Here is a 12,789-nt window from a genome sequence, read left to right as displayed (position 1 = left end):
GAGAAGACGGCCTAGAAGAACTCTCTTAAAAAACAAGGCTCCATGAACTTTGTAAGATTGGTAAAGTGTTACCAAGCTTGATGACCCGATCCCTAGACTCCATAGGGATCATGGGGTGGGGGTGGGGGTGGCTATTTCCAGGACAGCCAGGGCTATACAGAGAAACCCTGCCTCGAAAAACCAAAAAAAAAAAAAAAAAAAAAAAAAAAAAAAAATCAGAATTCTGACAGTGCAAAGTGACTTAGGTCTGATTCCTAGCAGTTGAGATGTGAAGGCAAGAGTGGATGACAGAGTGAGACCCTGACTCAAAAACCCAACAGCAGTAACAACAAACACATAGAATTCAGGCTTCAAAGACAGACTGAAGGCTTTAGGGAGGAAAAGATGCTTTGTGGCATCTAACTAGGTATAAATGGCCTCTTGATGGGAAAGGGGTTGGACCTGTTCACGTGGTATTAGTTAGGTGCAGAGTCATACTATAAAGCAAATGAGCACAAAGAGCTATAAAACTCCAGACTCCAAAGTCACCCAGGCTTCAACTAGTCACAGGTGTCTACTGCAGCAGTGATCACAGAGATAATTGAAGCCTTTGTTCACTTTACTGCCTTGCAGTTTGGAGGTTCCCACCTCAGAAATCAGTTCTGGTTTGGCTTGTCCAGGGAGCTCAGGAGGAAAAGGCTGCAATGCCCAAGTTCTCCACTTTATCAGTACTTCAGGACAAAGCTCTGACATCTGCCATGTTCAAGCCAACTAACACCCTGGTCTTCCTCCTCTCCTGGGGGCTTCCCAATGTAGGGAACAGCTAAAACATCCTCTCTTCAGAGACCTTCACTCCAGCTCTCCAGTGAAAGCAGCACATGTCCTTACCACCCTCCTCTAGAGCTATTCCCAATCTCTAGCCGACAGTAGAGTTTAGTAACAAAAGCATAACCCATAATCCAGAGAGCCAGCCACATCTTTGCTCAAAACTGGGCTACACCAGGCTTAGACCTCCATGGACACTTTCCTTAATGTTACTGTTTACTTGAGCTAAACACAATCATTTTCATTTCCTTTTTGGACAGTCTCTCTTAGCTTAGGCCGGCCTTGAACTTATGATTCTTCTGCCTCAGACTCCTCAGTGCTCGGATTAAAGACATATGTCACTCAGCCCAATCCATAGGTCCACTGCTGCATACATGCTATAAGGATAAAATCTACTTCAGAGGATTATGTGCCGTCAGCCCACAGTGTACCAAAGTAAAATGTTAGCTGCCATTAGTTTATAGCACACAACCCCTACCTGAAGTCACCTTGTTTATTCTGTGTATGTAGTTACATGTGTGTTCATGCTAACCTGTGCAGCACATGTGGAGGCCTGAGGCTGACACTGTGCTGTCTTCCTCAATTTCTTCTCTGCCTGTTTTTCTGAGCATTTCTTATGTGTATGTGTGCTCTCTGTGTGTGTGCTGTGTATGTGTGTATGTATGTATGTATGTATGTATGTATGTATGTATGTATGAGAGAGAGAGAGAGAGAGAGAGAGAGAGAGAGTGAGAGAGAGAGAGTGTTTGTATTTACCACAAGTCTCTGAATGGCCAGAGGCCAGAAGAGGGTGTGTTGAGCTCCATGGAACTGGAGTTACAGGCAGTTTGGAACTGCTAAGTGGGTGCTGGGAATGGAACCCTGGTCCTCTGCTAGAGAAGTACATGCTCTTAACCACCAAGTCATCTCTCCAGTCTTATTTTTAAGACAGGGTGTGAACCTGGAACCCATGGATTTGAATACAGCAGCTAGCCAGTAAGCCCTTAGAATCTGTCTCCCTGTGCACCTGTATCTTGTGGTTAGACATGTGTTACCATGGCTGGCTTTTACATGTGTGCTAAGTCAGATCCTCACACTTGTGCAGCAATCACTTTGCTAACTGATCAATATCCCCAGGCCCTTACCTTCTTTATTTACTTGCTTAGAACCCTTCTCCACCAACCTCCAAGGTGATTAAGAACATATAGAATGAGATGGAAAATGGTCTGCAATTGGTCTTTTGACTTCCTTAGTGGTCACAGATCAATCCCAAAACAGTCCCCAAAGGCCCTGGACTCTTGACAAAATTGAACCCATTAGAGCCTGAACTGCTATTCCTCAGAAATCTCATGTTTCAACTATGCTTGGAATGTTTGATAGGAATAGGCATTTATTTTTAGGCAAGAAAGTTGTCTCCTAAGCTAACCCTACAGAACAGGCCGTATTTGGCAAAGACTGCCTTGGGCTTGTTTATCAAAAAGGTCCAGAATTCTCTGAAGTTGAAGGTTGCTGCTCAGGGAATACCAGTGACCTATGGTCAAAGTATGCTCCCTGTTGAGTTTTGGGGTGCTCATGTGTGGCAGCAGAAGCCAAGTGTCTCTTTCACACTTCCCTCAATTTTGAGCCAAGATCCACTAACCAATCATCCAGATACTGTTCACAGTTCTCAATGGACTGAATTTTCTTCCATCAGTTGACCCCCCCCCACACACACACAAAATCACTGAGTTATAAAAGCTGGGCATGGTGGTCTATAATCCCAGCACACAGAAAGATAAGACAGAAGGACTGCCAAGAGTTAGAGGCCAGGGACTCTGCAGTAACTGATCAGTCAGGGTTTTGTACAAGACCCTTTCTCAAAGTGAGGAAGAGAGGGTGCCATGCTAGAGATGTGGCATAGTGGCAGTCTGCAGAACATCCATGAGGCCCTGGATGATCTAATCTCTAGTGTTCTCTCTCTCTCTCTCTCTCTCTCTCTCTCTCTCTCTCTCTCTCTCTCTCTCACACACACACACACACACACACACACACACACACAAGTCTGAAGAAGTGGTCAAGGCAGATGTGTTGGAGGGTTCCCACACATCTTTAATCTCAAACACTTTGAAAGCAGGGGCAGGCAGACAGATCTCTTGAGTTTTTTGTCAGCCTGGTCCACTGAGTGAGTTCCAGAATACTTAGTGAGACCCTGTCTGAAAAGGGGGGCAGGGAGAAGTAGTTAAGAAGGCCCTCTCCTCACTGATGTAGGTATTTCCTGACCACCCCACCAAGAGCCACAGGGCTGGGTGACTAAAGCCAACATCTCTGAGAAAGACATCTTGATACAGACCGTTCTGTTTTACAGAAAGTCAAATCTACCACAGTCTTGGCAGCACAGCTCAAATGATCCCCCCCAAAAAAAGTAACTGCCTCACAATCCTGGTGATGTTTACTGTCTGGATACCTTCCAGGACTTGAAAATCTGAATCATGACTGGTTCACAGACAGCCTGTAAGAAGGGCCAATTCATCATCAGACTGCTCAGGCTGACAAGTCACTGCTCCCAGACATTTTGAATTTTGAAACTGGGTTTACTTCATAGGCCCAAACTAGAAGATCATGTTAAGTCTTAAAGCTTAAAAAAAAAAAGGAAAGGAAAAGAGAACCACAAAGAAAATCCGACCCTTCCCAAAGCAAGCCGTGCTGGCAAGAGCCAGAGCAGCGCTCCCCAGTATTCAAGTTTCACAGGGAGTTTAATGAGCCATGCCTCTTAAAGGGGAGGAGGGCATTCTCAGCCCGACGGATGTGGGGCTTGTTTTTTTAATAGTGCTCTTTATTTGCTCTTGGAGTTTGATGGGAACTTTAAGTTTTTAATTTGTGTTTGTGAAAGCAGGCAAAAGATGAAGACACACAGCAGGCAGGTTGGGGTGGCTCGGGTTGCCTAGCATGTGTGAGGTCCTGGGTCCCACACACTACTGAAACAACAAAAGGCCACATAGCTGGAATTCCAACTCTAAATGCCTAGAGAAAACCATGCAGCCCTTGGAGTGGCTACAGAGCCACCGGCTGCTGTGCACACTCCTTATCACCAAAGCAGGCAGCCTACCTTCTCTTCTTGTCAGGAAGAAGAAAAGGGCATGGCCACTGTGCAAGCCATGTGGCACTTTCCTGTGAGACCACCTAGTATATCTTTTGGGTTGGGTGTGGCACTCTCCCAAATAGTAAGCAGACGGGGGTTTCCATGGTGAGAGCAATTAAATACCTTCTATTCACACCAGACTTAGACAAGAGTGCTAATGTGCTTAATGTGCTAATCTTACACACACACACACACACACACACACACACACACACACACCCCTCCCTGATGACACTAATTTCCTGCACTGTCCTTGGCCTATCATTCCATACCTGACCAGAAGCCCCACCACCCCTCTCTTCCTGCCCGTGACACACCCTCAAGCAACCCTGTCCGCCCCACTGGCCGTGGCTGGATGGGGAATCACTTCTGCAAGCTTCCTTCCAGGATGTTGTCTAACTCAAATTGGCTTCCTCTACCATGGCGGGGAGCAAGGGACACACCATTTCACTAGTTGTTGTCCCTCACTCCGCTGTTACAGACATTTTTAGAGCTGCACTCTAGAGAAACTCTGCACCGTGTGTGTGTGTGTGTGTGTGTGTGTGTGTGTGTGTGTGTGAGAGAGAGAGAGAGGGGGGGGGGGTTTGGGAGAAGGATTAATACTGGTTGCCTACAATCCACCCACTCAGAAAGAAAACCCACTAGAAAGCCAGTGACAGACATCAGTCAGCTCCACACCTTTGAGGGAAGAATTTTAAAAAGCATAAAACAAACCACAATGTCGCCTTTCTTTCTGTCTGCAGCAAAGACATAAACACTATTGTACTGCTGGTGTCCCAACAGCCCATCGGTTCACTGCGACACCATCACAAGGATATTTCCCAAGATGACTTCACTGTGTTCCTTACGGCAGTAACCACCACTTCCAGCTACTACTGCCCCAGTCTGTGGCTCTACTAGAAGACAAAGAATCTGTTCTGCTCCAATATTTGGAAGAAAAATATTTTGGTAAGCTTTTAACTCCACAGGAGAGCACCGTTTCCCTTTCAGATGGACAGCAGTATGTTTTACTCATTGTAGTGGCCAGGCTTCCAGTGTGTAACAGGTCTAAAAGAACTGGAGCCTTGAAGAAAAGCTACATGTGGAGCAAGTGAAATTCACATTCTCCTCCTCCTCCTCCTCCTCCTCCTCCTCCTCCTCCTCCTCCTCCTTTTAATGTTCATTGGTGTTTGCCTGCATGTATGTCTGTGTGAGGGTGTCAGAGGCCCTGGAACTGGACTTACAGACAGGTGTGAGCTGTCATGTAGGTGCTGGGACTTGAACCTGGATCCTCTGAAAGAACAGCCAGTGCTCCTAACCACTGAGCCATCTTTCCAGCCCCCAGACAACTCACATTCTTATATTTATAATATAAGTGGATGCAGAATAGCCAGTTTGAGGCTATCCCAGTTTACACATCATAACTCTACATCAAAAGACCAGAAGGGGGCCTAGAGATGGAGTTTAGTGGTAGCAAATTTGTTTGACAAGCACAATGTCCTGGGTTCTAGTCCCAGCATGGCATAAACTGTGCATAGCAGCGCATGCCTCTAATACCAGCACCAGGGAGGGAGGCAGAGACAGGAGAAATCACTCTGAGTTCATTTTCAGCTACATATTGAATTTGAGACACACTGGGTTACATGAAAGCATGTCTCAAAAAGAAAAACAGAAAAAAAAAAAAAAATGGAAAGGGAGTTGAGCAAGGATGAATCAAGGATCACACAATTCTGAGCAAATCTGGTGGGTCATTCAAGGGACTGAGTATTCCTGGATGAGTCACTGCTCTACCCACTTCCAGAAATGCTTCTGGGGTCAGATGAGATAAAGTTTTTCCAAGTGCAGCAGGCATATAGGGATGTTCAAGATTGTCCACATCCTCTGTGCAGCCTTAAACCACACGGAGGTCACTCCCTTCAAGTCAACAGTTAAACTGGTGACTTCAGAAAAGGTCTCTTGCCATATGGGTCTTTAATACCTGCTAGCATGTAACACCCTCTGAACAAAGGGAGCTGGCCTGGAGCCAGAGTCTCAGGCAGGAATAGGACCCCCACCGGAACCTAACATTCTTTTGTTCTCTATGAATTTATTTTTACAGTTTCCTTTTATTTATGGCCAGGGAAACCAAATCTGTCAGGCACCATACTATTTCCCTTTTAAGAAAGGGGTTTATCCCAAGTATGGTGGTGTACACCTTTAATCCCAGCACCCAGGGAGCAGAGACAGGTGATCTCTGTGAATTCCAGCCCACCTGGGGCTGCATAGTTAGACCCTGTCTCAAGAAAATGAAAAATGTCTCATGTAGCCCAGGCTGGTCATAAGCTCAACTCTTTATCCCTCTGCCTCCATCTCCCAAGTACTGGGATTATAGGCGTGTGCCATCACTTCCAAATTTCAATTTATTTTTTTAATTTTATCTATTTAGGTTTTTTTGAAACAGGATTTCTCTGTGTAGCCCTGGCTATCCTGGAACTCGCTCTGTAGACCAGGCTGGCCTCAAACTCAGAGATCCACTTGCCTCTGCCTCCCAAGTACTGGGGTTAAAAGCGTGTGCCACCACCAACCTGCTCAATTTATTTTAACACCTAAAAAAAAAGTTCAAGCTGACTTGAAAACATGTATTAAGTCTGTAAGGTAGAGATGGGTGTGGCAGTGTCTAGGAGACTGAGATGAGTGCAGGGACTATGGGGTCAGCCCGTTGTGGATGTGTGGGTGGGAAAGGTCATTCCAAGAATACAGGAGCAAGCACAGCAGGCGTTGATAGCAAGTCCCCAGTCAGGAGGCCAGCAGCCTTTCACTTCAATGCATCATAGTTAAGGAAAAGGCCATGGGCCTCCCCAGCAACTGTGGCTCAAACTAAAGACAACGACCAAGCTCCACCAACCAGCATCTGAGGACTTTCTGTGAACAATCCAAGTTACTGCCTCTGCTGTTTACAAGAAAGAGAGGATGTGGGAAAAAAGAAACAACCAAAAGGGGGTGGGGGTGCATAGCATCAAAATAAACACAGGGGGTTTTCTAATCCCAGGGAGATTACTCCTGGGCTAACACTCCCCAAGCACTCAGATCAGGGCTCCAGGTTAGTTCACTTTACAGAGATGGTACTTTCTGCCAGAGAGCCCCTCCCTCTGGGATGGTCTGCCGCAAATCCTCTTTAAAAAAGAGGCTACAACTGAAAAATAGTGTTTCTCTTTGATTCATGAATTTAGGCTCCAATACCTGAACAATGGACTAAACTGTTACTTGTGACCCTTCTTGAAGTGTTAAGTGCTGCTCTGCCACGTTGAGATACTTTATAACACCCGGAGCCTCCATTGCCGACACTGTAACTACATTTCCTTCTAACTTTTCTTTGATGTTGCAACCAAACTAAAGGGACTGACTGATCTGGAGTTCTCAAACTACCCAGGAAATAATAAAGGCTTCTTTCACTAGTCCAGGGAAGATGGCTGTGTATCTGCTTTCATCTCCATTTTAATAGGTCAGTGTTTCAGTTACTTTAGCCATTGAATTGTCAACTTGCTGTTATCACTAGCCCCTCATTTCCATGAGAAAGGGAGAGGAAAAAAGTCTTTAACAAAGTAACACCAGTGTTTTTGTTTTCTGTAAAACTAAACACATAAAGGCAAGGCAAGGAAACCGATGGAAAGAAGCTGAATCCTGAGAACAGGGACATGGAGGCGGAAGGAATTAAGGATAAGCAGGTGGACACTGAGCTAGGACCCGCAAGCAGTGCCAGGAGATCAGCATCTTGATGTTCTGGCTATTCAGAAAATCTGAATGACTAAGTGGGGCTACAGCAAACAGCTGTTGGCTAATGTTCTCCCCTTCAATATACCACCACCACCACCAGCAGCAGCAGCAGCAAGGCACTTTTTTTTTTTTTTTTTGTCTAGTATCTGGTCAAAGGCTTGTGCAATTCTTAGCACACTATAAATCAGATGGCAAAAGCCTAGAGTGTTCATCTCAACAGCCTCGACTTCCTTGGGCCTTCCCAAACTGATGTTTTTTTGGCTCCCTCCTCTTGGCTGTCATCTGCTAGACAGCATTGCCAGATAACCTGTACTACGCACTCACTTAACTCTGGAAAGGCTGCTGTCTGGCCAAAGTTGGCCATGAGTTGAGTGTATGTTGAAATGGCAGTACTCTCCTTACCTGCCTGTTATGTTTAGACTTGGAACCCTGCTCCCCTGGCCGGGTGATGAATATGTTAAGTGTGAGACTGTATTTTAACTGATCTCCCTGCTAGCCTCTCGCTTGGATAGGAAGACAAAGTATCACAGCCTCACTTCCTGGTGGACCTTTTGTTGCTGTTTTTTTGTTTTGTTTTGTTGTTGTTGTTTTAAAGACAAGGTCTTGCAATGTAGCCTTAACAGGCCTGAAACTCTATGTAGACTGGCCATGAATTAATCTATAATCCTCCTGACTGCCTCCAGTGAGCTGATATTACAAGTGTTGTGCCACCATGCCCAGCTAGAGTCTTGCTCAATAACCCAGGCTTGCTTGAACACGTCAGGCCACTCCAGCTCTCAATGATCGTCCTGCCTCAGCACTCCACATGCTGATGTTACAAGCATGTGCTGTGTGTTGTGCTCTCCCAGGTTGTTTTTCTACCACTTTCGCCCAACTCTCCCCGCAAGGCCAAGCAATGGGCTGCCACTAAATGAGAGCTTTTGGTATGACTTCTAACTGGAGAATGAGGCAGTGCCTGCTGCCAAAGAAGCCTCCCAGTTGGTCTCAAAAGCTGGAACCAGAGAGGGTGCTGCAAACGGTAAAGACAAGCCCTAGTCCACACCCTAGACTGCCTAGGATTAGGTGAAGTGATAGATGCCACTCCAGGGCCACAACCAGATCTCAACACTCAAGTATGAAGAGGCCTACCCTCCCAGCAACTTTTCGTTTCTTTTCCTTGCTTTTTGAACTAGGGTCATGCCATACTGCCCATGCTGGCAAGCCTTGAACTTGAGATCTGCCTGACTCAAGTTCCTGAGCGCTGGGCTTACATGAGAACACACATTTTCCAGGAGGGTGGAAGGAACAGGATACTGGCGGCTGAGGTGTTTCCTCCTCTCTTCTCCCAAGAGGGCACACAGCATATACTCACCCAGCTCATATACTCTTGTTTCCAGAGGACAACCCAGTTTGGTTACCTTTTTTTTTTTTTTTTGGTAAGTATGTTATTCAATTTTAAAAGTTGCTAAGGAGCTGTTGGTCCTAGCCAGCTCCTTAGAGAGGAGCAATTTGAGTAATGGAGCAAAATACCAGATGGCTACTTTGGGGTCCAAAAGAAAAATGCAGGGGGGGGGGGTGACTTACAGAAAAACAAAACACTATCAGAACTTTCAAATAATTAACTCACATTTAACACAGGCTGAGACAAAGGTCAGGGTCTAACCCTTAGGTCCGTAAACAATGGCATGCCAATGAACACTCAAGCTCAGAACAAGGCGTTTCCTCTTGCTGTGAAGAGGTTTGGGGGTAACTCTCAAGAGAACCCACCCTAGCCGGGCAGTGGTGACGAATGCCAGTAATCCCAGCACTCGGGAGGCAGAGGCAGGTGGATCTGTGTGAGTTCAAAGCCATCCTGGGCTACAGAGCAAGTTCCAGGAACGGCACAAAGCTGCACAGAGAAACCCTGTCTCGAAAAACCCAAAAACAAAAACAAAAAAAAGAGAACCCACCCTTCCACAGGAGTAGGGGATGTTAATGAAGCCACTTTAGTAAAGTGGTCTATAGCCACACCATGCTAAGGGTCGAGTCTGATTAGTACTTGGATGGGACAAACTAGGAAAGGGAACTAGGGACTCTTAATTGCTCAAGAGTTTGCTTACAGGTCAGTAGTTCCAAGCTATTCAGGAGACTGAGGCACAGGGATTCAGGGACAGCCTGGATATAAACCTAGACTAAAACAGTAATACTAAAACCTTTTAAAGACTAGATCAGCCCCCACACCTCTTCCCACAGTGTTCAAGGTTGCTCCAAGGAACACCTGCTGCATAACCTCCATATTGATAATACCTTGTATATAGAGGCCCCTAGAATTCAGAGCAAAGGGCTTCCAGGTAAAGAACAGAGACATTCTTGACTTGGGCCACCTTCTGCTTCAGCCGTTCTGGCCACATAATTTCAGAGTATGTGAACAGGTCCAAGACTGTCACTCTCCTTGTGCCATGAGGACCTATCTGCCTTGGAGAGGCAGGAAAGGCAATCTGTCACTCATGTTCACAAAAGTTGCACTGGAACATGGGAAAGGCACAGCCCTAAAACAAGAGGAAAGTCCTAGCCATCCTGTGGGGGTTGAGTTGGGGGCTTTTGTAAGAAGGAGAAAAAGCACCTGATATATTCCTTTCATGATTCCTTCCCCCACAGCACCATGCAGGACAGGGAGCAGAGGTGAAGCAATACTTTTCCCCTGAAGGACAGCTAAGTGTAAATATTTGCTGGAGTGGGTTATAAAGCAAGTGCATTAGAGCCAGGCCCTTACAGAGCCACTGAAGCAACTTATAGTCAGAGGACACTGTAAGCCACCCTGGGTCCTCAACCTTTCCTGGGTGGAAAGGAAGGAACCAGAAGGGGCCTAGCATCAGGTTCTGGGGCATTCTGGTTCCTTGCTCCCTGAAGAGTGGGATAGAAAAATGGAGGCACCAGAGGTTGGCAAAAGATGTGAAAGGAGGCTGCCCCACTCCTATCATCTAAGAAAAATGGGGTGGGGGGCACATTTTCCTAAACCTTAGAAAATAAAGATCCAAGACGTTCTCAAAGTTGACGCTGTGATCCAGTTCCCTTCCAACTTTCCAAGCCTTTTGGCAACTTTCAACCTTTTCCAATCTGGCATGGCCTTTGGCAATAAATTATTGTTGGGATCCAGACTAGATATCCCCTTCCTTCCAAAATGCATTCATTCATCAGTTATCTGAATACACCCACTCTTAGGTAAAAAGGTGTTAAGACACCACCAGCCTTACACCACTGCTACCTTCCAAAGTAGGACTGCTCAGAACACTCAAGCTGATGACGGAGCTAAGGCGACACCAGGCCCCACCTCAGGCTACCCAAGCACAGCAGATCCTTCCACCATTGCCCTCCAGACCGGTGACTAGGCCCAGCCACAGAGCACCAACTCCTTGGAGTCAGCCCCTGGGGCGGGAAGGGGGGTGGTCTAGGAAATGTCACCAAACCGGCTCTCTCCCATATCCTCAGGGCCCGCTCCCAGCGTCCCAACTTCAAGCATATCCCCTTTGCAGAGCCACCACAAGCACCCTTATGATCCCCTCCCATTTTACAAATGACATTGCCCTAAGAGATCAAGGGTAAGTTACAAATCTGCAAAGAAAGTCTCAACCTCTAGAATGCATTAAATTGCTTCTAATTTCAATTACCTCCCACCCGCTTCACACACTTGCGAACCACCCCCCACATTCTCACCCACTCAATACACCCTTTCTTTAGCTCTTCCGGCATACACTCACCCTCTCTTCCCTCTCGACCACATTAGACCACAGTCCTCCAACACATCACCACCCCTGGCCTACTCCGACCTCTCCTTGTTACTCTGGCTTCCCTTTTACACTGCTTCCACACTCCGGTGTACCACCAGAAAATACTGGTCCAGTATCCCCATACCCACCCCCTTCCCATCAAAAGACACTATTCTCCCTGAGCACTCATTTTTTTCCCTCACAGAATTAAAACCCCTATTTTTCTCAAGCTCTACATCACCCAGGGCCTTTATAATCGACTTCCACTATCCTCCATTCCAGCTCCCACTGTCTTCACCAGCCTTACCCTTACTAGACCACATCTCCCTCGTGCGCCTCTAACTTGCTCCTGCTTCACCACCTCTCCCTTCTTCAAAGCACCCACAAACACCTCGGTATTCCTGTTGGGCCTCTCCATCAACTCCGCTTATGCTCTTTATCGTCCAAGCATCTTTTCCTTTTATAACAGGGCACCCTCAGTAAATCTCACCCGATCCACAAATAGCTTGCTCCTAGGCCCCTCAAAAATACCAAAAACAAACAAACAAACACCTACCTTCTCAGACCCCTGGCCCCACCAGACCTCGAGACTCCACAATCGTCCTCTAGAACACGAACACACACACACACACACACACACACGCACACACGCACACACGCACACACACACACGCTTCCCGCAATTCCAATCTCTGACCCTGCAATCCCGCCTTAAACCCAGCTCTATTTCAATCTCACGAATCCTCCTCTCGGTTGCTCCAGCTCCCCGCCCAGCCTTCCACGGCCTTCGACAGGTTTCCCGTGTCTCATACCTAGCCGCCACTTTTTTTTTCCTCCAGAATGCCAAATGCTTCCTGAACCTCTGCTGTCCCTCTCCGGGACTCCAAACGCCTTCCCGGTCCCGCCAATGGTTTCCCGGGATTCCCCCACCTCCAGCGCCCCCGCCCCACCGCGCAGGACGCCACCCAGACCGGCCCGCGCACCTTGCGCTGCTGCTTCTCCCAGGCCGGGTCCAACAGCAGGTCCCGGTCCCAGTCATCCTCCTGGGCCATGTAGTCGCCCATGCCGCCGCCGCCGCCCGCGCCATTGCCGCCGCTGCTCGGGCCGTACTGGTACGCCTGGTTCGCCGCGTGGTAGTCCACCATACCGCTGCCTTTCGCTAACCCGCCAGCCGGTCCGCTCCCGCCTCAGCTCCCGCCCCTGTGCCGGAGCCTCCGACTCGGCCGCCGCTTCAGCAGCTTTCAGCCCGCCCAAGACTGACGCCTGCGCAGTACACTCGCGACGCCTGCGCACTGAGCCGCCGCCGCCGCCGCCCTCCCGCGCGCGCGCACCTGAGAAGCCGAGCTAGACACCGGGCGTTCGGCGCCTGCGCAGAACACACCTCCGGCGGCCCGCCTAGCGTGGGAGCCCTGGCGCTTCTCTCGCGTGAAC

At 47.8% G+C, this 12,789-nt stretch overlaps 1 protein-coding gene across 7 annotated transcripts in view; it reads right to left on the bottom strand.

Moving 5' to 3' along the window:
• Actn4 (actinin alpha 4) overlaps positions 1 to 12,654 on the bottom strand; it is a 68,320-nt gene extending 55,666 nt beyond the window's left edge. For 4 of the 7 annotated variants that reach the window (XM_036180855.1, XM_036180880.1, XM_036180862.1 and 1 more), the window contains exon 1: positions 12,342 to 12,651. In XM_036180855.1, the coding sequence (XP_036036748.1) occupies positions 12,342 to 12,503 (162 nt within the window). In that variant the 5' untranslated portion in view covers positions 12,504 to 12,651. Of the gene's footprint in view, positions 1 to 12,341 lie in introns of all 7 variants that reach the window. The other 3 variants (XM_036180850.1, XM_036180841.1, XM_036180889.1) reach the window with 2 other exon arrangements.
• Positions 12,655 to 12,789: the final 135 nt, after the last annotated feature.

The sequence above is a fragment of the Onychomys torridus genome, chromosome 1 (assembly GCF_903995425.1).
Source record: "Onychomys torridus chromosome 1, mOncTor1.1, whole genome shotgun sequence".
In the NCBI taxonomy this organism is placed as follows: domain Eukaryota; kingdom Metazoa; phylum Chordata; class Mammalia; order Rodentia; family Cricetidae; genus Onychomys; species Onychomys torridus.
This window is presented reverse-complemented; position numbering and strand designations above follow the sequence as displayed.